This window comes from Gobio gobio, assembly GCF_949357685.1.
Source record: "Gobio gobio genome assembly, chromosome: 2".
Taxonomy (NCBI): Eukaryota; Metazoa; Chordata; class Actinopteri; order Cypriniformes; family Gobionidae; genus Gobio; species Gobio gobio.
This window is the reverse complement of record NC_137098.1, coordinates 70,681,796-70,706,077: the sequence shown is the minus strand read 5'-3', so window position 1 is coordinate 70,706,077 and position 24,282 is coordinate 70,681,796. Positions and strand designations below refer to the sequence as shown.

Genomic DNA, 24,282 nt, shown 5'->3' with positions numbered 1-24,282 from the left:
AGCCTACTTAAACACATACATTGTATGAATATGATTAATATTGATGAATAAATAGGCCTTTAAGGTAATGCTATTAAATAGCAGTTTTTGTGAATACAATAAAGTAGCCACCACACTAATTAAAAAATATACAAAATAACATAAAGTGAAAATAATGTGGCATTTTGGGGTTATAGAAACAACAGTTACCATGGCGAATACACAATACATCATGAACTGTTAATGAATCATAAAATTGCTCTGGATGAACATCATATCTACATGCCTTCCCAGCTCTCACACAAATCGAACCAATTAACAACGTAATGTTGCATGCTCGTAGTTTATCTTGCGCTTTATAAAGTGATATACAGCACACACCGCCACATTTGTGCATGCAATTGAAGAGTGTGTGCTATGAGTGCAGTATAACGGCTGACAGGACAGGACAGGAAAATTTGGTTTTCTGAGGTGAGAGAGACATATTTTGTAACAAGCTATGAAAATGACACTGACATATAGCCTTACAACATCTGACTGCAGATACTGAATCGGGACAACACGTTTTTCTCAGACACTGCGCGACCCACTCAGAATGGTCTCGCAACCGAACCAGTTGAGAAACACTACTGTAGAGAACACTCTCTAACTGCGGACTGATGTTGCTGGGACTAGCATTTATCCAACCTGGCTACATGGGGAAACTGGCTCTCTGCGTCCTTCCACCATGAACTTGAACGATCATCCAAGTCATGTGACATGTATTTGGAAGACAAAAGTTAGTGTATATTTAGTAAATAATATTACTATAATAATATTTAGTAAAAATACAGCTCTTGTTAGTTGTTAAAAGCGTACTAATTACTATTTAATCAAATATCAAGGAAGGAAAAAATTGTTTTTTTGAATATCGTTACACCCCAAATATATATATAATGTATTTTTTGTCGATTATCTTAAGATCTACAACACAAAACAAAAAATCCCTGCATGGTAATTACTACATATGTTCTGCATTCGTTCATTACCTCCCAACGAAAAGTTTTAGCAGACCAGCTCTCAGATAACTCAGCGTGTCTTTATTAGCTTTATCAGCTTCAGCGGTTCTCTTCATTTCCTCCAGCTCTTTGGCCCAGTTTTCTTTCCCAGCTTCCCTCACTCTGGGTATGAAGAAGTCCAGATGCTGAAGAGTGAAGGCCGAGTCTGGCTTTAATGCGATCTGAGACAGAAGCTTGATGGTCTGGTAAGCTTCGGACAGAAGAATTGACTTTTGGTCCTCAATCTCCTGCAGATCTTTCTCAAGATAACCTATTACAACTGTAAACCTCTTGAAGGATATATTCTCATGTTCTTTTTTAAAATTGTCAAAATCTATGGTCATGCTCGCGTTTCTGATGACGTATTTCTTGTCTTCTTTGACGTGTTTGCTGTGATGGCACTTCCCTGTGCACACAGTGCAGTATCCTTTTTTCATGACTTCACATTTGCTGGGATTCGAACCCCACCAGCAGTCGAACTCATGGCAGTTTTCCTCACAGACGGTGCAGGTCGTCGCCTTCCTGCTCTTCCATGACTTGCTCTCAATGGGCACCTTAATTTTAATTGTCTTTTTTACTTTAATGGGGAAGTTTTTACACTTTTCAATTTTTTCCATGTTTTCTCTCATTGCCTCCTGAATTTGAATTTTTTCTAACTTTTTCGACTCTTTCTCTTCAACTCGCAACTTTAAGTTGCAGATAGATGCTTCGAACTGAATGCGCTCTACGAGGACAGCTGAAGTCAGCTCTAAACTACTTCTGTTCATTTCATTCAGAGACTGAAGGAAGTCCTTCATGCCATCCATGCTGTCTTCCCAGGCGTCTCTTTGAGCACGAACATGGCGTTCTTTAGTGTGACGGTCTTCATCCTGCCGGTTGTTGAATAAGAAATGAACAGGTTGGCCTTTTTTGTCTTGTCTGCAGGGGATTCTAGCTTTTTTAATGGCACTGAGGACATTTTTTGGTGGCAAACTATCAGAGTGTGTGATTAAAAACACAATGTTGTTCACAATGTCTTTTCCAAACAAAGACAGAATTGAACTGATGATGTAATACTGTCTGTCCGAGAGACGATTCTTAGATGCTTGAGTCACAAAACACACGGCGTCAACTTCACGAATGCCATCATTGCTCTGAAACAGAGTGGATAAATTCTCAGCAACTTCCAGATCTTTTTCCAGTCCTCTAGTGTCTCCATATCCTGGAGTATCAATGATGGTGAGCGATACAGGACTCTCTTCAGGACAGACCTCATACATGGTGATTTCAGAGGTTTGTGATTCTGATTGGTCTCTGGCTTCTTCTTCTGTGATTTCATACCACAGTTCATCCTCAAACTTTACACACAGTAAGTAGTTGACCATGGTGTTTATGAGAGTCGTCTTGCCAGCGCCGGTTTCTCCCACCAGCAGAACAGTTTTGTTTTGTTTACTGGTGTCTTTGTTCCCATAAGTCCATTTTCTGACTTTTCCATTCTCATCAAGCACTTTTCTCTCCTTTTGTAGACGATATCGTTTTGGATGACCTCCATGAATAAGAGTTGATCGGCTTGGTGGAAGCGTCGGCAGTCTGTAAAGTACAGATGGAGGCAAATTATTCTTGGAATATTTCTGTAGCAAAAATCCCAAACTAAAAATATATTTCAGTACATTTTCAACATGAACATAATGTAAATAAACAATATTTTAATTCAAATTCAGTTTCAAATTCAAAAGAAGGATATTCCAATCTGATCTCACAAGAAAAGAGATCAGAGAATTATTTGTAGAATTTGTAGAAATTGGTGAATATAAATCTACATATGAACATAATTTTTGGTGTACTGCAGGGATTCTGCAAAACTCTTTATAATATACATCAATGGCATTTGTAGAGTATCAAACATGTTAAACTTTATTTTATTTTATTTGCTGATAATACAAACATTTTCTGTTCTGGGGACAATTTACAGCAGCTTTTGGAGGTGATCACAACATAAATGAATACATTAAAACTGTGGTTTGATGTAAATAAATTATCATTAGATATAAATAAAACAAAGATTATGTTGTTGGGAAAACATAAAATAAACCCTCAAGTAGAATTGAAAATTGACCAAATAAGTAAAGAAAGAGTATATGAAAATAGATTTCTTGGTGTGATTTTAGACCACAACATCAGCTGGAAACCAAAACACAAAATTGGCAAAGACCATGGCAATATTGAATATATCAAGACATTCTGGATTATAAATTAATGTATAATCTGTATAATACACATATTACCATATTTGAGTTACTGTGTGGAAGTCTGGGGAAACAACTACAAAAACAACCTACAGTTATTATGCACATTAATAATAATAATAATAATAATACATTTTATTTGTTCTGCACTTTACATTTGGAACACATCTCAAAGTGCTACAGTTAAGATATTTTAAGAAGGATAAAAAACGAATAGATTGAATAGTTAAAAGTCATAAGTTCTCCTAAAAAGAAAATTTTTTAGTCCTTTTTTAAAAGTCTCAATAGTTTGAGGTCCCCTCAGATGGTCGGGGAGGGCATTCCAAATCCGAGGAGTGGCAGAACAGAAAGCCCGACACCCATAGTGCTGTGCTTTGTCTTGGGGAGAAGGAGGCGGTTTGAGTTTTGTTGAAAGGAGTGATTGAGTTATAGTTGAAGGTGTGAGTAGTTCTTTCAGATAGGGGGGGGCATTTCCATAGATGCACTGGTGGGTTAGAAGGGAGACCTTATATTCAATCCTGGCGGAAACAGGAAGCCAGTGAAGTGAATGAAGAATGGGTGTGATGTGATCATATTTTCGAACTCTCATCAGGATCCTAGCAGCACTATTCTGAACATACTGCAGTCTCTGCAAGCTTTTGTAAGGGATCCCGATGAGAAGTGCGTTACAGTAATCCAGTCTGGAGGAGACAAAGGCGTGGACCAGTTTTTCAGCATCTGCTAAGGTTAGCGTTGGACGGAGTTTTGCAATATTTCTGAGATGGTAGAAAGATGTTTTGCAGAGGTTTTTGATATGGGCTTCGAAGCTGAGTTGTGGATCAAATCTTACACCAAGATTGGTGACAGTTGTGGAGAGGGGAATGTCATGATCAGAGATAGTTATACCAGTTATGGAGGAAGACTGGGTTTGATGTGTTGTGCCAACAAGAATTGCCTCAGTTTTAGAGCTGTTTAACTGGAGGAAGTTGTGCTTCATCCACACCCTTATCTCCTCCAGACAGGCAGTGAGTGTTGAAGACGGAGATGATGTTGGTGAAATGGAGGTGGTGTTTCTGATTTCATGTACAGTTGTGTGTCATCAGCATAGCAGTGAAATGAGACTCCATAGCGGCTAATGACATGGCCGAGGGGGAGGATGTAAATGATGAAGAGAATGGGGCCAAGGACTGACCCCTGAGGAACCCCGCAGGTAACTGTGTGTTGCCTGGACCTTGCACTTCCAAGTGAAATGTACTCTGTTCTGTTAGTGAGGTACGATTTAAACCAGTTAAGAGCAGTGCCAGTGAGTCCAGTGGTTTGATGCAGCCGGTTAAGGAGTATGCCATGATCCACTGTATCGAATGCAGCAGACAGATCGAGGAGAATGAGGAGGGATGGTGAACCTGCATCAGCTGTCATCCGTAGATCGTTTGTGACTCTAACCAGGGCTGTTTCCGTACTGTGTGCAGAGCGGAAACCAGACTTTCGAAATTTTTTCAAAAAGATTGTTGTATTTGAGATGATCCTGGAGGTGGGAAGCTACAACTTTTTCCAGTACTTTGGAGAGGAATGGGAGATTGGAAATGGCCTGTAATTTGCAAGCACAACTGGATCAAGGGTGGGTTTTTTGAGAAGTTGTCTGATTATGGCAGGTTTTAGGGCAGATGGAACGCCAGACTGGAGGGAGTTGTTTATTATAGTGGTAATCGGAGGACTTAGGACAGAGGTGTTTACTTTCACTAGAGCTGTAGGAAAAGGTCGAGAGCACAGGTGGTAGGTTTCATCCTTTTAATTATCGTCTCAACCTCTTTCTGTGAGATTTCTGGAAAACGATGTAGGGGCTCCGAAATGGCAGGCTGTGAGTGGATAGTCAGAGTGGATAGTTGTGAGGATCCAGGAAAGGTAGAGTGAATTGAGTCTATTTTTGTTTTGAAAAAGTCCAGGAAATTATTACAGTGCTCTTCTGTAGATTCTGTAAGTGAGGGGGTTTTTGGTTTGAGTAGATGATTTATGGTGGAGAATAGCTGTTTGGAGTTTCCGGGACTATTTCTGATGACGTTTGAGCAGAAAGTTGACCGTGCTTCCATAAGTGACTTTGAGTAGTCCTTTCGGTGTTCCTGAAAAACGAGCTTGTGCACAGTGAGACCTGTGGTTTTGAATCTCCTCTCAATGGCACGCCCAGCTGTCTTCATTTTTCGTAGTTCACCGGTATACCAGGGTGCTGATCGGGTGAAAGTGACTGTTCTGGTTTTGACCGGGGCATGAAGATCCAGAATGCTTCTGAGGGTGTTATTGTAATAGTCCACTGAATCCATGGGTGGTAGACAGTTTACAGGAAGGAGATGCTGGAGATTGGATGCCATTGTCTCTAGGTTGATGTTTTTCAGATTTCTGAAGCAGATTTGGTGTTTGGGCTTGATGAGGCCGTGAAAGAGAGGGTTTGAATTAATGCTTTTCATAACAGGGTCAAACCTGATGAAACTATAAACCATAAATAAAACAACAAACACACTCACCAATGAGAAGAAGAACGACATATAGAGTCCGGTCCATTTCTGAGGAAGAAACACATTGAAAAACTCATCTTAGAGTAAAACATGATCATGTCATAAAAATAAATAAAACATTAGCAGTTTTAGCAATAATTCAGACAATATTAACATCTCAAAGTCTAATTGTGTCTGAAGAATGAACATGTGAGTTGTTCTTACTTTAGAGGTGGTGTGTTTCTGTCCTGAGTCTGATGTTTCTGTCTGCAGCTTTAAACTACGAGATTATTATATCTGCTCTCATCCCTCAGTGCATCACATCATTTGTGTATTTCTCTAAAAACCCCTATATCATATTTTACTTCCTCCATATTTGTGTATTTATCCATCTCTTTCCCTTTATTTGCATATTAACATCTGTTTTCCTTTTTCTTTTGGGTTACTTAGGAAAAGAGGGAGGTTTCTTCTTTTCCCTCTTCTGCACAGTAAATCCCCCAGTGTTGAATTAACACAACGCTCAGTGTTCATATGGGAACCACCAGTTAAAGTAACACTGAAGCAGTTTTAGAGTTAATTAGATACTCAAGTGATTCACTGAGTGATGATTGTTTGATTATTGAAGACACCTGATGATAATGAGCAGAATCACTGAAGGAAAGAGAAACACAAGAACTACAACTGACTTCAGCCACAGCTTTAAATCAAATCAACTGAAAACACATCCAATCTCTCTTATTACAAACCAGACTGACTTTATTTGTTATTACTTTATTTACCTCTACAGTTCTTTTGAGAATTAACTGTGTAGGTATTGATGATTTATTGAACTTGTTTGGTCACCATTATGGTTATCAGTGTTTGTTTTAGTTGGGCAGTTTGACTCGTGGCTTTTGATGACAGTTTTTGTAACAGTATTTATCTTAACACATAATTTGTTGCAAAATAATCCATAAACAAACATAATCTAGTGATATATCTTTCATCATCATAAAGAAAAGCATTTGAAAAGTAATCCAAAACACTAACATTAATAGATTTTCACCAACAATGCTTTCTCGCCAGACATCAAATAATCTGACATTTGATTTCTAAATGCATTGAGCAACAACAACAAAAACCTTTGGACAGACGGACAGACAGACAGAGAGACAGACAGACAGACAGGCGAATCTCAATAATGGTGACATGCTTCATGCTGCATTGCCTACTGGGAGCCACCATAGTATATCACACGTGAAATGCAGCATGAAACCATTGTTGAGATTTATATACTGATTCTTGATGACTAGGATGACTGATCAATTAACAACAAATAACCAGTTTTTGTTACAGATGAGTTTAGTCAATCACTTTTTTGGTAACACTTTACATTAAGGTTCCCTTTGTAAAGGGTTTATAAAGGTGTTTTAAAATGACTACTAACTCATTTAAAAATGCATTGTAAATCGTTGATATACAATTGACTTTAACGCAATACCTGCCAAATAGTGAGCCATTTTAACTCATGTTATAAATGCTTAATAAATGAATGTATTCACACTTATTGAACTCAAAACCAGATTCCTGATTTATTTCATGATGCAGGAAAAATAGACTATCATAGTAAGACTGAAGGGTGACGTATTTGTGGGTTTATCATTAATATCTCAATGACTGCCACTTTTCTCAAAATGTTCCTTACCAAAAGTTACTCGCATGATATTCCACAAAAAGCTCATTATTCCTATCAACTTCTTGTTTATCAAGATTAAATAATCAAACGTTATTTTGGAGAAAAAAAAACCCGAGCACAATAACTTGATGAAATATTAATAAGGAATATTTTAATTCCAATATTAGTTACTTGTGAACCTTAGTGTAAACATGCGGACTAATTATTAATGTGTTACAAACATTAATAACCTATGAAAGTTAACCTTAATGTAAAGTGAACACATGTGAATCATGCAACTCATTAATAAATGGTTCACATGTGTTCACGTTACATTAAGGTTCACTTTCACAGGTTATTAATGTTTGTAGCTCATTAATAAATGGTTGAGTTAAATAAGTGCAAATAAACACATTTATTAAGCATTTATAACATGTGAGTATAAAATGGCTCACTATTGGGCAGTACATTAAAGTTAACCGTTTTATTCACGCAGTTATAACTGCTTATCAACAATTTATAATGCATTTGTAAATAAGTTATTATTCATTAATAAACACCTTTATGAACCCTTTACAAAGGGAACCTTAATGTAAAGTGTTACCACTTTTTTTATGATGATAATCATATCATATATATTTTTTTGTTTCTGGCTTCCTTTGTAACACATTATGTGTTTTGTCAACACAGTTACAAAAAACACAAACTGATATAAAACAGAGTCAAACTAAACAAAACCCTGATCACCAAAATTACGACCTAACATTCTGAATAAAACATCAACATCTAAGCCTGTTAATTCTCACTCAGAACTTCTGTAGACGTCTGACAGAAATAAAGTCAGTCTGGTTTGTAATAAGAGAGATTGGATGTGTTTTCAGTTGATTTGATTTAAAGCTGTGGCTGAAGTCAGTTGTAGTTCTTGTGTTTCTCTTTCCTTCAGTGATTCTGCTCATTATCATCAGGTGTCTTCAATAATCAAACAATCATCACTCAATGAATCACTTGAGTATCTAATTAACTCTGTTGCTGCGTCCCAATTCGCCTACTATCCGTACTAAATAGTATTCGAAAAAAGAATTAGTATGTCCCAAATCGTAGTATGTTGAAAAGAGTATTCCAAAGATTCCCGGATGGTTTACTATTTCCGGTCAGAATCCGAAGTGCAGATCGATGCGCACTCTAACGGCTGATATTGCCCACAACCCATTGCGAGATGGACGAGGATTCGATTAGAACTACAAACGCGGATAAAAAGTGTTAAAAAAACTACAAACATGACGGTTACGAGAGTCTGACGGTTAAGTGGAGAGGATTAGATAAAGTGGTTTGAGTGAGCATTTATCAGTATTTAACCTGACGAAAAGATATTTATTCAATATTATCCACATTATATTTCACCTGCAGCAGCATTGAGAACTTTTGTAATGATACGTTTGGCCATTAACTTTGCAAACACATGAGAGGAGTCTAAAGACCCACGAAAGGCAGATCAACGAGCGACTGTATTTCTCTCCGATACGGTAGGAAATTAAATTTAAAGTGGGGGATTTGAACTGACGATGATTGACAGTTTAAACGGTGACAGGACGCACGTAACAGAGTCCGTTAAAGATGACGAAGTAGTCCCAAAGCTTGCATACTCTTCTGCTACACACTCAAAAGTATGTATTTTTTCTTCACAAAAAGAGTACATACTTTTAGGACGTAGTATAAGTAGGCGAATTGGGACGCAGCCTAAAACTGCTTCAGTGTTACTTTAACACCCTGCTGCTGGTTCCCATATGAACACTGAGTGGTGTTAATTCAACACTGGGGGATTTACTGTGTGGGAGCAGAGAATAAGATTACAGCAGACATTTACAACAGAGATGAGATGAAGACTCTGAGCAGCCTGCATTAAAGTGCTCATATCATGCTTTCATTCCCCTGAAGTCCCTTTATAATGTTAGTAAAGGTTGTTGGACTCTCATTATCCACTGAAATAATATAATCCTCTGCTGCTGCTTCAGAATAAACATGTCTTATTTCCTCTGTCCAACAAGTGGTCTCAAACTCAGTTTCTGGAGGGCCACAGCCCTTCCAACCCTAATCAAACACACCTGATCAAGCAAATAAAGGTCTTCAGGATTACTAGAAACTTCCAAGCTGGTGAGTTGGAGCTAAACTCTGCAGTGCTTTGGCCCTCAAGGAGACGAGTTTGAGACCCCCTGCTCTAAATGCTTGATTGTGATTGGCTGGAATGAAGACATTAAAACATTGTTACAAATTTGTACAGTTTTTAGAATTCATCACTTTGTGAAAATTCATATTTTGTTTAGTTTCATGCTCCAGCTGTGCATTTGTTTATAAAACATGAACATGTAAATAAGAGGCTGTATTCACTTATGCTCATTTCCATGTGGAATACAATTATATCCTTTATTTTGAGATAAAATAAAAGACAGAAAACCATTTTAACTATAATATGTGTGCCACACACACAGAAAGAACAGAGGGTGGATGAGATAAAACAGTAAAGTTTATTTAACAGAGCAGGGTTGAGCAGACATGGCACAAGAGGGATGAATCACAGGGTGGATACAGATGACTGGAACTTAGTAGGGATGGCTAACGCTAAACTGATGTTTCGGGGCTTTGCCGAGATCCCGAAGCGCAGATGTTTTGAAACACTGCTCAGAACTGTGATTCGAAACACCCATGTCACGTGACTATGGCTAAATGAAGCTTCAAAGTGTTTCATCAGGTGGCGCCTGTCGAAACCGCGTTGATTAAAGGGGGCGGGAACAAAACACACAGTCACACATCTGTATAAACCTAATTCACCACAGTTTAAATGTGAAGTAAATCCATCTTCACCTCGTGGGTTTTTGTGAGAGGAGAGTGATTTTGTGATAGCAGTGATTTTGTGATAGCAGTGAGATTTATAGTGCGCTTTGGTTAGTTATATTTAGGCTAGATTTAAATGAGATATATTGACTGATAGGTATAGACAGTGACATATAGTTAGGATAGATATAGTGACACATTCATATAGGCTAAGTTAGATAGTGACAGATAGATAGCACAGCATAAGTTAGATATATAGAATTATATAGATTCATAGGTGATATATAGATAGATATATTAAATAGAATATATAGAAATGGAAGCTGCACGCAAGAGATGCCGTACATCTGTGGTGTGGGAGCATTTCCATTTGGAAGCACCAAATAAAGTGAGATGTGTGTATTGTGATAGGCAGCTAGCCTTCTGCAACAATACATCATCCATGTATTTACATCATCCAAAAATATTTGTGCATGCCAGCAACAAGTGTCCCTTGTGAGAGGATTTTTTCAAAGGCTGGAGAAATTATATGTAAAAAAAGAAGTCGGCTGAGTCCTTCAACAGCAGAGCAATTCATATTTTTGAATAAAAATGTTTAGTGACAAATGTGACACATTGTGGCTTTATTTATTTTATTCATGTTCATTTTGTATAACAAACAAAATATATATAGTTCTTTACAATGACGAGGCTACAGGTTACAAAACCAAGATCATGTAGTTGTCAGACAGATGTTAAAAACAATTTTTTTTACATGGATCATTGTCAAGGTATTTCAAATCAACACATGCAAATGACCACTAGATGGCGCTGTAGAGACGGGTGTCAGATTGATTCGAAGCTTCGAAACAATATGGCACATTTCCTTCAAGTGTTTCAGTGCTTCACGAAGCCTCAGTCTGCCCATCACTAGAACTTAGCTGACGAAGAGAAACTCGAGGTGGAGACCAGGACAGACGAGACGATGAAGACCAAGGACTGACGATGGGCACAAACAATGAAGATCAGGGTATCTTAGGTGAGCAGGTTGGGTCCGTGTTGTCTTGACGAGATCAGACGTGGGACTTCTTCTTCTTCTGTTTTATGGCGGTTTGGCAAACCAACTTAAAAAGGTGCATTCCCGCCACCTACTGATCTGGAGTGTGAAGCTCACATATAGGCTACTTAATCATCTCTTTACCTTAAAAAAAAAAAAAAAAAAAAAAAAAAAAAAACAATATTCAAATTCTATCCATTATTCCAATCCTTTTTAAATACTTCAACATTATTTCATATACCCTTGATTGCATTAACCCATTTCCTAATAGCACCTGCATCGATATATTATTTATTCCTATCATTTCTAATTCATGAGATAACTGAGATCTTTCACTTTCATATGCAACACATCTTAAAAGAATATGCTCTACCGTTTCTGGCAGACCACATTTGTCACAATAACCATTTTCATGTTTCCCCATCCTTTGCAGACTGTGATTTAATGTTGTATGCCCTATTCTCAATCTTGATATGATCACATCCTTCCTTCTATTGCCATACCTTATCCTTTCAGCACCAACACATCCCTGAACCTGATATAAATGTCTTCCTTTTTGATCACAATCCCAAATTTTTTGCCATTTCTTTCTTACTTCAATCTTTATTAATCTCTTAATTTCAGCTTTACTTATTGAAACCGTAAATTCAACTTGATTTTGTTTCAGGGCTTTCTTTGCCAGCTGGTCCACTTCCTCATTCCCTTCCACTCCTACATGTGCCGGCACCCAAAGGAAATATACCATTATACCCAACTGCCTTACTCTGTACAAACACTGTACTATTTCATATATTACGTCTTGTCGTGCTTCAGATTTTCCACTCTGTAAACTTTTAAGGGCAGCCATTGAATCTGAACATATCACTGATGTATTAGGTTGCACCTCCTCTATCCACTGTAAAGCTATACATATTGCAATTAATTCGGTAGTATATACTGAAATATGATCTGATACTCTCCTTGCGATTTTGACTTTAAATGTAGGTATATACATAGCTGCTGCTGTTCTTCCAGATTCTGGTTCTTTAGACCCATCAGTATATATCTGTAATACTGAAAAATATTTTTGATTAATATATTGTTGTATCATTGTTACTGTTGAAATGTTTATATCCTTATTTTTAATCTCATTATGTATATCTAGATCAACTAGTGGCATTTGAAACAACCATGGAGGAATTGCAGGAATCGCCACTGATGGTGCAATCTCATAAACATTCAATCCCATAATCTGTGCCTCCTTCCCAACAGTCCACCCAAAACTTACTTTTTCTTTATATTCATACTCCCAACATTCTTTTAAAATTTTCTTAACTGGATGACATTCTAAATGACCCTTTACTCCAGTCCAGTATCCCATCTTCAATTGAAGTCTGCGTAATTCTAGAGGCATTTCTCCTGATTCTACCTGTAACGCTACCACTGGAGATGATCTCACTGCTCCGCAACAAATTCTCATTGCTTGAGATTGTATTGCCTCAATCATTTTAATACAAGTTATACTTGCCGAGCTATACACCATGCTACCATAGTCAATGTTAGATCTTATTACTGCTTTATATATTCTTTTCAATGACTGTCTACTTGCCCCCCATTTCTACTCCTGCTAAGCACCTTAATATGTTTATCCCTTTTTTACATTTTTCTATCATTTTCTGAATATGTATTCTGAAGTTTATTTTTGAGTCCATCCACATTCCTAAATATCGAACTACATTTACTTCTTCTAACTGATGCCCATACATTTTAATATTCATAGATGGTTTAACTTTCTTATTCGAAAAACATAACACCTGAGTTTTTGCCACAGAAAATCTAAAACCCCATTTCTTTGCCCAATTCTCAACCTCATATACTGCATTTTGCATTTTCTTTTCAACATAAGCAACATTTCGCCCCCTTATCCATAAAGCTCCATCATCCGCATACAATGACCTACTTACTCCCTCATCCACATTAGAAAAAATGTCATTTATCATCAAGTTAAAAAGAATAGGACTACTTACACTTCCTTGAGGAGTACCATTCTCTATAGGATATGTATGTGAATATGAGGACCCCACTCTTACTTGAATTGTTCTTCCATACATAAAATTCAAGATCCAATTATACATTTTCCCTTCTATCCCCATACTATCTAACTTCATTAATATACCCTCCTTCCAAAGCATGTCATACGCCTTTTCTACGTCAAAAAACACACCAATTACAACCTCTTTACTAACTTGTGCTTTTCTTATTTCGTTTTCCAGACATAATACTGAATCCATGGTATTTCTCCCTTTTCGAAATCCACTCTGATATGCTGATAAAAGATTATTGCTTTCTATAACATACAACAATCTATTCATAACCATTCGTTCCATTAGCTTACACATGTTTGATGTCAATGAAATTGGTCTGTAATTGCTGGTCTGAGTATTATCCTTCCCAGGTTTTGCTATTGGTACAATAACTCCATGCTTCCATGCTTCTGGCAAAGTTCCTGTCTCCCATACCATATTAAAAAGTTTTAGTATCATACTCAATGACAGATCTGATAAATGTTTAACCATCTCATTACATATATCATCTTTACCAGGGGAAGTCTGTTTAACACCTGCCAAAGCTCTCTTCATCTCAAACAATGTAAAATTAGAATCTAATGTACCTCCTGCTGGTATTTTTTTTTTAAATATCTTAATATTGTCCTTCACACTCTGTTCCCTATACTTCCTCATATCATCTGGCATATTTGCGTTACTGTGTACCTTTACAAATGATTCCACTAGCATCTCTGCTTTATCGCTATCTGTTACCGCAATTTTATCATTATTAGCTAAAACAGGTATATTATTTTTCCTCTGAATCCCTCCCATCTTCCTAATCATACCCCATAACTCATTAATGTCTATTTCTTCCCCGATGCTATTACAAAATTCTCTCCAATAATTTCTCTTTGATACTCTAATTTCTCTCCTCACCAATGCCTGAGCTCTCTTATAGCTTATATAATCATTGAACACTAATGTTTTCCTTGCTTTCTTAAGAGCTTTATTTCTTTTTGAAATTAATTCACTACATCTTTCATTCCACCATGGAACTGCCTTTCTTTTCTTGGTATTTTTATTTTTTCCAATTACCTCCTCTGCTGTATTCCTAATAATTTCATTTATTTTTTCATTTAATATCTCTATGTCTCCATTCACTTCATTTAATTCATCCATTTTATTATTACACAATTCTTTAAACATATCCCAGTTGGCATTCTTCAACTTCCACCTTGGATTACTCTCCACTACTGCTTGAGTTACATCCACCCCTATTTTAAAAATTATTGGAAAATGGTCACTTCCAATTGTGCTTTGATTCATTATGCTCCATTCACATTTCCCTGCCAAGTTTTCAGACATTAGCGTTATGTCCAATGCAGAATCATGCCCACGAGTAACATCTATTCTTGTATCACCCCCATCATTAACACAAACTAATCCTCCCCAATCAAGCATTTCTTCCACCACCAGCCCATTAAAATCTGTTCTAGCACTCCCCCACAATGAATTATGTGCGTTAAAATCACCACACCATATCACTTTGCTTCCTTTATTCCCTCCAATACTTTCCAGTACATTCTTATTTAACTTCTCACATGGATTATAAAAATTTATCACTTTTATACTTTGATTCCCTTCCCATATGTCCACCACCACTACCTCTTGTTCTATATCAACTTCTACCTTTCTAAACCCAATTCCTTGTTTTATAAATGTGGCTACCCCACCACCATTCCCTTGTTTTCTATCTCTCCTTACTATTGTATACCCTTGTATTATAGAATTCAACTGTGGTTTGAGCCATGTTTCTTGCACACAAATTAAATCAGGGCCATTTTCTTGATTTGATATAAATTTCTTAAATTCTTGCCCATTAGCAATTAGACTTCGAGCATTCCACTGCAGTATTAATATTACCATTAAGATCCACCACATCCTGATTGCGTGTTTGTTATCTGTACTTTTAACTTCTCATTAATCATGTCTACAGTTATTCCTTCCATCTCTAAGTACTTTTCAGCTGCTTTGATTATTATTTTGATTCTTTCTGTCCGACTTTCTGTTTGAGCAGAGCAGTTCACAACTTCTGCCATGAATGTTACAAATGCCACTTTGTCTGCAATCTTTGAGGTCTCATTAACTTCCCCCTGTTTGTCGTTCATCATTTTTCCTTGAGGAATTGATACCGTAACATTTGCTTCTTCGTTATTTTTTCCGACTTTCTTTAGTGCTTCCGCATATGATATTCCTTCCTCTACTCTGACGTTCTGTACTTGGACTGCGTGTTTCCTCACCTTACATCGTCCATATCCCGCACTGTGATCACCACCACAATTACAGCACTTGGGAGAAACGTCTTGTCCACACTTGCCGTACTCATGCTCACCCCCGCATCTCGCGCATCTCTGTTTACCCCTGCACACTGCCGCTACATGTCCATACTTTTGGCATTTATAACATCTTAGCGGAGGGGGGATATATGGTCTTACCATGTAACTCACAAATCCTAAGAACACTCTACTAGGTAGTTTCTCTTCATCAAAGTTAATCATCACTGAAAAACTGTCAGTTTTCTCATTGTTTCTATTGGATGTCAATCTCTTAACGTCTAACACTGCTGCTCCAGTTAAACCTTTCTTAATCTTTTCTACTGGAACATCTGGGGAGATACCTGTAATAACTCCTTTAACCCATTTTTTTTCTTCTGGGATCGAACATATCACTTTTTGCCCTAGAATTATTTTTACCCCTAGAGCTGTTCTTTGTTGTTTGTTATCTTTACAAAATAACATCAATCTACCATCCCTAAATGACTTAACACTTTCAATCGTTCCGATCATTTCCTTAATAGCTTTAGAAAGCTTCAACGGATTAATGGCATTACTAGACCCAGCAGCAAATTTCATCACTACCTTATACTCTTCTTTTCTCCTTCTTGCCACATAATTTCCTTTCTCACTATCAGTTTCAGATACCTGACCACTATTTTTCTTTCTTTTCCTGTTTACTATTACATTCCATTCACCTTTCCCATTCCCTCCGCTGTCCGCGCCAATCATTTCATCCTCCATTTCCGGATCACTACCAGAATCAACACCACTTCCTACCATGCACGCTCCAGTCACAGATCAGCTGTTGCCAAACCGCCTCGCGAGAATCCCTCTACCAGTTCCACCAATCAATGATCTGCACTGATGATGGCAGTGATATTTGCAGACGTGGGACTGAGGAGTGAGTGTGGTGATATAGTGCTGGTGATGAGGAAGGACAGGTGCAGGTGATCAGAACTCTGGTGACTGGGAACGAGGGGGCGTGGCAGGTGCAGGTGGCTGAGTGCAGGGAGAGAGTGACTCTGTGACATTGTGTCTACAGGTGCTGGTCATATAATTAGAATATCAATAAAAAGTTGATTTATTTCAGTAATTCCATTCAAAAAGTGAAACTTGTATATTATATTCATTCATTACACAAAGACTGGGATATTTTTGATGATTTTGATGATTATAACTGACAACTAATGAAAATCCCATATTCAGTATCTCAGAAAATTAGAATATTACTTAAAGTCCCTGTAAAGGCAATTCTGAGATTTGTTTCTAAACACATTATAAATGTTAGAAATGTATTGCTGAAACACATTACAAAGACTGTGAACTATGAAGTACTGAATTCAGAAGTTAGACCGTTAAACAGTTTTTCACCGTTGCTGTGTTCAGGATTTTCTGGGCGGGGCTAAAACGGTGGCTCGATGACGCACTGGAGCCACCGAGCCTGGCTCCTCCCCTAACACGATCATAACTAGAGCACATTCGCATCAGTTCGATCGCGAGTTACTGTTAGTACTGTTAGTTACTATAGTCAACAACTTACATAACAGCTTACACAACAAAAACGATGAAGAAGTGGATTAATTTTGTGAACAGCAACCTTGATGGAGAGCTGAGGATCATCACCTACACCTACCTCTGCAGTGACTTTACACCGGATCGTTTTACAAACTTTCCCCGGAGACAACTGGGATTCACTGATAATCCGCTGCAGAACCGACTATCCCCCGCCCAGGCCTGCATCCTCCCGTCCCGCCGACATCTGGTGCGTCCTGATCATAGACGCTCGTGATCAGTGAGTGTTGTCTTGTGTGCTACTGCCGCATTCCCGCGAGTGGGCGTGGTTTCGGCGCCGACAGCCAACACACCCCCAGCGTTTGAGAGCAGAGAATGCTGCTCATTTTTTCAGGTTTTTGATAAGCTATTTTATGTACTTCCCGGAATTTTTTATGATTCAAATTTGGCTGGGTGGTTAATAACACATTTATCTGTGGTGTGAGGAACTCAGAACACATGTTTAGTTTTGACTTTACAGGGACTTTAAGACCAATTCAAAGAAAGGATTTTTAGAAATCTTGGCCAACTGAAAAGTATGAACATGAAAAGTATGAGCATGTCCAGCACTCAATACTTAGTCGGGGCTCCTTTTGCCTGAATTACTGCAGCAATGTGGCATGGCATGAGGAGATCAGTCTGTGGCACTACTCAGGTGTTATGAGAGCCCAGGTTGCTCTGATAGTGGCCTTCAGCTCTTCTGCATTGTTGGGTCTGGTGTATCGCATCTTCCTCTTCACAATACCCCATAGATTTTCTATAGTGTTAAGGTCAGGCGAGTTTGCTGGCCAATTAAGAACAGGGATACCATGATCCGTAAACCAGGCACTGGTTGCTTTGGCACTGTGTGCAGGTGCCAAGTCCTGTTGGAAAATTAAATCTGCATCTCCATAAAGTTGGTCAGCAGCAGGAAGCCTGAAGTGCTCTAAAACTTCCTGGTATATGGCTGCGTTGACCTTGGACGTCAGAAAACACAGTGGACCAATACCAGCAGATGACAAGGCCCCCCAAACCATCACTGACTGTGGAAACTTTACACTGGACTTCAAGCAACGTAGATCTCCTCCTCCAGACTCTGGGACCCTGATTTACAAAGGAAATGCAAAATGTACTTTCATCAGAGAACATAACTTTGGACCACTCAGCAGCAGTCCAGTCCTTTTTGTCTTTAGCACAGGCGAGACGCTTCTGACGCTGTGTCTTGTTCAAGAGTGGCTTGACACAAGGAATGCGACAGCTGAAACCCATATCTTGCATACGTCTGTGTGTGGTGGTTCTTGAAGCACTGACTCCAGCTGCAGTCCACTCTTTGTGAATCTTCCCCACATTTTTGAATGGGTTTTGTTTCACAATCCTCTCCAGGGTGCGGTTAACCCTATTGCTTGTACACTTTTTTCTACCACATCTTTTCCTTCCCTTTGCCTCTCTATTAATGTGCTTGGACACAGAGCTCTGTGAACAGCCAGCCTCTTTAGCAATGACCTTTTGTGTCTTGCCCTCCTTGTGCAAGGTGTCAGTGGTCATCTTTTGGACTGTAAAGTCAGCAGTCTTCCCCATGATTGTGTAGCCTACAGAACTAGACTGAGAGACATTTAAAGGCCTTTGCAGGTTTTTTGAGTTCATCAGCTGATTAGAGTGTGGCACCAGGTGTCTTCAATATTCAACCTTTTCACAATATTCAAACTTTTTGAGATACTGAATTTGGGGTTTTCATTAGTTGTAAGTTATAATCATCAAAATTAAAAGAAATAAACACTTCAAATATACCAGTCTGTGTGGAATGAGTGTATACATTATACAAATTTACTTTTTGAATGGAATTACTGAAATAAATCAACTTTTTCATGATATTCTAATTATATGACCAGCACCTGTATATATCTTCCTATTTTTAAACAGATTTAATTAATTAAATAATAACTAGGATATTATTTTCCTATTATTAAATTAAATATGCATATATTCTTATTGTGCCAAGCATATTACTTTTTATTTACAGCAAACAATCATGTTATTGAGCATGTGAGCAGGTTCCCAGGTGCACAGGATCACAAAACTCGCTCCTAATAAAATAGGGACTCTTTCCTTCAGTGATTCTGCCTTTTATCATAAACATACACATAAACATCATACATATACAGTTACAGCAAACATAGAAAAAATTATGTGAAAGAGCAAAGGGTCAAGAGCCCAAATTAAGAAAACACTGATCCCCATCATGATGAAACATTCAACGAATCGTCAACACCAAACCTCTGTTCATCTCAATAAGAGCTTCTGTCTGACAGAAATAAAGTCTGGTTAGTAATAACAAGATAAAAGCAGTGAAAGCAGCATTTGAAAAAGACATTGAAAAAGAGGCATGATGTGATTGGCTACCAAAAACACCCGTTAATCTTTACATTCTTATAAATTAAGATTTTATTTATTTATTTCAATGTATTGTTTTATTTATATTAGAGCTTTTTATCGGATACCATATAAAATATACCCATAATTGTTTTTCATAAACACAAACTGCCCTCCATCCAGTGCTGCTCTATCGGAGTTACACTTTAACACACATTGTGTGTTGAATCTACACAACATGTGTCAAAATACCATCAAGACACTGTGTTGTTTTTAACACATCTATTTTTAGTGTTAGATCGCGTCTGCTGTGAAAGCATTAAAATTTGTGAAAGTTTTCTTCTCATGCGAAGCGTTTATGTGTTTGACATCAGCATATGTCACTCAAACATTTGTTGAGATGAAGTTAATTTAAAATCCAGCTCTTACTGAAGATTAACCTCTATAGATCTAAAGCGTTCTCAAGAAAAGTTGCAATAGATTAAAATTATGAGCAAACAGCAGATGCATTAGTGTCTGAAGTTTAGGATTTACAACCCCAAATCAGAAAAAGTTGGGACAGTATGGAAAACGCAAATAAAAACAAAAAGAAGTGATTTCTAAATTTACTTTGACTAGAATTTCATTGCAGACAATATGAACAAAAAATATTTCATGTTTTGTCTGGTCGACTTCATGTCATTTGTAAATATGCATCCTTTTCTGTCATTCAGACCTGCAACACATTTAAAAAAAAGTTGGGACAGTAAAGCATTTACCACTTTGTAATGTTCCCATTCCTTTTCAAAACACTTAAAAGACGTTTAGGGACTGAAGACACCAAGTAATGAAGTGTTTCAGGTGTAATTTTGTCCCATTCTTCCTGCAAACAAGTCTTAAGGTGCGCAACAGTACGGGGTCTTCGTTGCTGCATTTTGCGCTTCAAAATGTGCCACACATTCTCTATTGGAGACAGGTCGGGACTGAGGCAGGCCAGTCAAGTACCTGTACCCTCTTCCTCCGCAGCCAGGACTTTGTTATGTGTGCAGAATGTGGTTTTGCATTGTCTTGTTGAAATATGCATGGACGTCCTTGGAAAAGATGTCTTCTTGAAGGCAGTATATTATGCTCCAAAATCTCTATGTACTTTTCAGCATTAATGGTGCCTTCACAGAAGTGCAAGTTACCTTTGCCAAGGGCACTGACACAACCCCATACCATGACAGACCCTGGCTTTTGGACTTGTTGCTGGTAACAGTCTGGATGATCCTTTTCTTCTTTGGTCCGGAGCACACGGCGTCCATTCCTCCCAAAAAATACCTCAAATACTGATTCATCTGACCACAGTACACGTTTCCACTGTGTGATGGTCCATCCCAGATGCCTCCGAGCCCAGAGAAGTCGACGGCGCTTCTGGACACTGTTAACATAGGGCTTCCTTTTGGCACAGTACAGTTTTAACTGGCATTTGTGGATGTAACTATGTATTGTGGTACTTGACAAAGGTTTGCCAAAGTAGTCCTGAGCCCATGTGGTGATATCGCTTATAGATGAATGACGATTCTTGATGCAGTGCCGCCTGAGGGATCGGAGATCACGGTTGTTCAGCTTAGGCTTGCGTCCTTGTCCTTTACGCACTGAAATTCCTCCAGATTCCTTGAATCTTTTAATTATGTTATGCACTGTGTAGTGGGATCCGGTATTTATCCCAGTTCCTGATTAACCCTTAAGATACAATTATATTAATTGCAGATAAGCAGTCTTGTGCTGTCAGGTCAGTATTAGGTCTAAGCCTACACTAGCTCGTTATCTCATACCATTAATCTAGTGATATGAACATCTCGTCCCTTAATGAACAATACAAAATCAATAAACAGTCAATAACCCTTGTAATGAGACCATACTCACCACCCGGTGGTTTTTCTCAACGATGGTTGCTTGACCCCTTGGCCGTGTCAGATGTGATAAAAATGCTCTATCTATTCTTTATGCAATTGACTTTATAAGCTGAGGTAAAAAACTGAAAAATACTTTTTCTTTATAAAATAAAAATTTATTTATACAAAAGATAAAAGTACTGGTTAAACAATGATCCAAAAGTAATTAGCAAAATAATAAAAGGTTACAGGTTATAATACTTCAGCTTATCCAATCTCAGACAATCATGAATGAGTGGGTCAATATAAAGGTTTAAAATACCTTGTATGCAGTTTCAAGCAATAGATGTAAAAAATTAACTTGTTCTCGTCCGAGCAATACAAGTCAGAATGATACAGCAGAGCAATGCAAATAAAAATACAGAGAGAGAGCAATTCTCAATGATGGTACATCAATCAAAAGAAATCGAAAAGGAATGCACACTGACAGAAAAAATACAGGGGTATTTATACCGAACTGTTTACATGTTAAGCAATCTGGGTTCTTTCCAAAGAGGAAGTCTAGTTTGTCTGCAAAGGAAATCAAGTGTGTCGATATCTTGTCATCTTAGTTACTCTTGTACAGACGATGCTGGCTCTTGCAGATTCTTCCATACTTTATGGTTCTTCCTTCCTTTCTCCCCGTCATCTTAGGATGTCGTTTAACATGAGTGTGGGTGTATAATTCAGGAAGTGTTTTCGTTAGTTCATTTATACTCATATTGTAGCTTTCCCTTACACCCCCTCTTGCACTCACGGAAATACTTTTACTATTAACTTCGTCAGGGTATATTACGTTCAATTCATCCAATCTAACATTAAAAACATAGACAGTAGGAAGTACATAATCCAAACAACACTCATGAAAGCGATACCTAGTCTCACTCTCTTTCCAGAAGAAACCAATCACGAGAGTCCCGTACTGTGCGGACAGATTCTTAACCGTCTCCCGGTACCATGTCTTCGACACGGACATCCATCGGAATGAGTTCCTTCTCCTCGGGGCTCGATCCATTGCCATCAGCACTTGCGGAGATAACGCCAACTCGGCACCACTCTCCAATATGCTTTCGTCTACCATCCTTGGAACCCAGCGGGCTCTCGACAGACGTACAAAGCAGAGCTGTTGGATCGAGCACATAGACAAAGACAATTTGGCCGTTAACACGCGCCATCCTTGTACAAAACCCTGGAACAACCATTTTCCGCCATAGATAGGTTTGAATCTCCGCACAGCACCGTCCTTTCGAAATAGTTTCTCTGTGTCCAATCAAAAGCTCAACAGCTTCGTCTAGGTCTACAATTATCCATTTCATGTCAATAATAAAGCTCAATGCGTGATAATCGAGATGATGAGTGCTCTTTGGGTCAGTAAAATCCGCCATCGCTTTATAAAATGTAATAGATCTTATTTCAGCCATGTAATAACCCTGTTTGATTACACATTCTGTACAAAAATTCACATACATCAACATTTCTCTCTTATAAACCATTAATCTCAAAGGATAACAATATTTTTCACATTCGTGACATCTTCTCTGCATTACCCCGCTCGGTGTCTTTTTCATTATAGGCACCTAATGTAACACAAAATCATAAAATAATAAATCATTTTATCATGCACTATCTAGGATAGTTAATTCAATACAAAAAGAAAACAAAATAAATCAACTCATTGTTCTATTAATCATAGTTCATTCAATAAAAGAAAACCTAATACCTCTTAACCAAATCAATGTTAGATGATGGTAGATTATGTTTAAAGAAAGAAAAATCAACAAAAACAAAAAGAAATCACTATCAATCTTAAAGAGTGAAATCCTCTGTGTTGTCTGCTTTTATTTGGCCAGAATAAAAACAGAGAACATTTTAACATACTATTAAAAAATTACTATCAACTACTCGTAAATCTGCTTTAGTCTATAATGCAAAAAAGTAATTGAGCAATAGATCATAAAATCAAAAAATGTGTTTTTGAAAGAAAAATTCAAAATACAGAATATTCGTCTTCTTCATCTGACGTCATAAATGATAACAAACTAATACAATTCAAGTTCCAAAAAATGTCATAACTTCCTATTTACCAAACTATTTGGAAAAATCAATGGAAAACTAACTAAAAAAAAAAATAATGAAGACATTATAACAGTAATCATTCTTATTTATAATCAAAATAAAATGAAAACAAATCATCATGGTCATAAAAATAAAAATGATAAACAAAATATCCCCGACCCTTTCAAAAAGAGGGCAATGACTCATTTTTTTTTTTTTTTTCATGAGTCATTCTCCTCCTGTGTTCAACTGTTTCAACAACACCAAAATTTACAATTGTCTAAAAATTTGAATAATCGGCTGTAATCATTAATGCCCACAAGAATTGAGAGCATGAATAATTTTTGCTCTTCAATGTGCCGAGAACTGGCAGCCATTATAATTACTAAAAAATACAAAACTGCCAGTTTTATCACAAGGGGTCTAAGCATATAATTTCTCTGATAGCTTTATGCGATCAGAAAAATATATGTTAGGATAGCAATCACTATTCCAACATATTTCAGCCAAAAAATGTCAATATAACATCTAGCGAAATTGTATACAAAAATTGCGCCTGCAAAAATCATTACCGCAAAAATGCCTCTTTGACCAAAAAGTTTTACATATCTAGTGCTTCTCAACAGCTGTGATACTAAAATCAGAACTAAAGAAAAATCATCCAGAATATTAAAAAGACCTAGGCTCAAACACATTAGAAAAAATTGTTGGCGGTGATTATAGAACAGCCCAGAAATCCAATACACAATTAACCAAAAGTTTATAATAACCATACTCACTATATCGCGGTTCGCTTGTTCTTGGCTGGGCCAGGACGAGCTTGTGTTTGAGCAATTTAGATAGG

General features: G+C 37.6%; 1 protein-coding gene across 1 annotated transcript; it reads right to left on the bottom strand.

The window, feature by feature from the left end:
- Positions 1-1,003: 1,003 nt before the first annotated feature.
- On the bottom strand, positions 1,004-15,638 carry LOC307139406 (uncharacterized protein; the record flags this gene model as incomplete). The annotated part of the gene is made up of 2 exons (XM_079838388.1): positions 1,004-2,585; positions 15,553-15,638. The coding sequence occupies 2 exons, from the start codon at positions 15,636-15,638 to the stop codon at positions 1,004-1,006; spliced, it is 1,668 nt and encodes a 555-aa protein (XP_079694514.1).
- Positions 15,639-24,282: the final 8,644 nt, after the last annotated feature.